Source organism: Colletotrichum abscissum (genome assembly GCF_030869225.1).
Source record: "Colletotrichum abscissum strain IMI 504890 chromosome Unknown Scaffold_331.1, whole genome shotgun sequence".
Taxonomy (NCBI): Eukaryota; Fungi; Ascomycota; class Sordariomycetes; order Glomerellales; family Glomerellaceae; genus Colletotrichum; species Colletotrichum abscissum.
In genome coordinates, this window is record NW_026850245.1 from 1 (window position 1) to 1,998 (window position 1,998).

Here is a 1,998-nt window from a genome sequence, read left to right on the forward strand (position 1 = left end):
TGCCGTCTGTATAGATGTGGGCTGCGTCGGTGTTGTTTTCCAGACAACGTTCGTGTTCTTTCTCGGCCTGCTCCGTGCCTCCGGCGATGTGGATACGCGGTCCCTGCCACCACGGGGGAGTGATGAAGGGCGGTATGTGCTCGTGCTCGTGTTGTTCGTTGGTTACGTCTTGTCCATCGCGTATTCGGTTTGTTATCGTCTCTCTCGGGCTAATTTTCTTTCCTCTACGCGCGGTGACTTCGGCCATGCCTACTCTGCTGATGGTGTCGATGTTGTGTTTCCAAATCTGTTGTTCGACTGGCAGGAGGTGCATTTCCACATCCAGTGCTGGGAACGAGGTTGCTCTGTATGCTCCGCACATTGCCCTGGCTGCTCTGGCTTGGAGCCTCTGCAGTCTGTTTAATGTTCTTTTCGTGTAGCCCATCTCACCCCAACCGCTGTTGGACCACAGCGAGCATGCGTACATCATCTGTGGTATTGCCACTCCCCTATAGATCGTCCTCATCTCTCTCGTCATCACGCCCCACGTGGAGCTGCCTAGACTGCTGAGTGCTGTGATGGTGTTCGTGACCTTGCGTTCTGTCTCGTCGATGTGTTGTTTCCACTTGAGGGCTGAGTCCATGATGAGACCGAGGTATTTACAGGTTGCCTTGGGCTTAACTTCTCCCCATGGGATGTGGAGTGTTGTGTCTCTGTCGATTCGGGTTTTCGCTCTTGTGAAGTGGGTAAGCTGGAAATTTTCGGGCGCGAAGACGGACGCGTGAGTGAGAGCCCACGTCTCGGCTTTCCAAAGCGCTTCTTGGAGCTTTTGACAGGTTTCCTCCGTGCTGTCTCCCACGGCAAGGATCGCTACGTCGTCGATGAAGCCGGTGGCTGTCGTGTCTCCGGTCTCATTGCAGCTATCCAAGAGATCTGCGTTATAGAAGAGATAGAGTATCGGCGAAAGGGGCGACCCTTGTGGGATGCCGGTGTCGAGCCTGTAGGTTTCGGATCGGAATCCATCCACGTGGATCTCCGTCTCTCGGCATCCGAGGAAACTGGCAACCCAACGCACCGTCGCTTCGTCAATCCGCCTCTTCCGCAGGTTGTGCAGGAGTCGGCGGTGCGAAACGTTATCGAAGGCGCCTGACACGTCCAGGAGAAGTAGGCTTGCTACCATTCCCTGTCCTGAACCCCAGGCTTCGTATATCCTATCCACGATTTGGTGCAGTGCGTGTTCCGTCGACCGACATCTTCTCCCGCCCATGTGGCTATCTGGCAGCAATCCGTGTGTTTCGGCAAGGTAGCTCAGTCTCCTCGCTATGATGGCATCCATGATCTTGCCCACCGTGTTGAGGAGGGCTATCGGCCTGTATGCTTTGGGCACTGTGTAGTTGTCTTTGCCTGGCTTTCTGAGCACCACCGTGGTGGACTTTCTGAAGTGTTGTGGACAATATCCTAACCGGAGACTCTGATTGAATATGCGGACGAGATGTGGCGTGATCCATGGCCTCGCCACTTGGAGTGCCAGGTTGGTGATGCCGTCGGGGCCCGGGGCCTTCAGCGGTGCTGCTTCCTGGATGGCGTCCTCTACTTCGCTTTCCGACACTGGCGGCAGGCCAATCTGGTTGCTGTACGATGCGTTGTCGATGTCTTCGAGATTTGCCTCGGGCGGCGGGGGGAAGAAGGTCTCCTTGAAGAGTGCTGCTTTCTCCTCAGGCGTTGTGGCGACCTGAGACGTGTTGGGTCTCTTAATTTCCGGCGTAACAGTAGGCGGCTGGCTTTGTCTGTTCCGGGCCCATTTGGCGATCTTCCACAGCGAGCTAGGTGACTCGGCCGCTGTTTCGACTGCTTCGCGGTGTGCTTGTTGGAGAGCTTTCTTTATGATGCGTCCTTTCCTGTTGCGTGCTGTTCTGTATGCCTCCCAGCTCTCCTCTGTCTGTCGCTCGCTGTGGTCGCGGCGGAGTCGCTTCGTCTCGGCCAGGATGGCTGCACACTGCTCGTCCCAGCCTCTCCTAG

The 1,998-nt window shown here is 56.2% G+C and overlaps 1 protein-coding gene across 1 annotated transcript; it reads right to left on the minus strand.

The window, feature by feature from the left end:
- Positions 1-1,998, minus strand: CABS01_17099 (zinc knuckle; the record flags this gene model as incomplete). Its single annotated transcript, XM_060550426.1, has 2 exons — positions 1-692; positions 1,617-1,998. Coding segments are annotated over 2 exons (1,074 nt in total), but the record flags the coding sequence as incomplete, so codon positions are not given.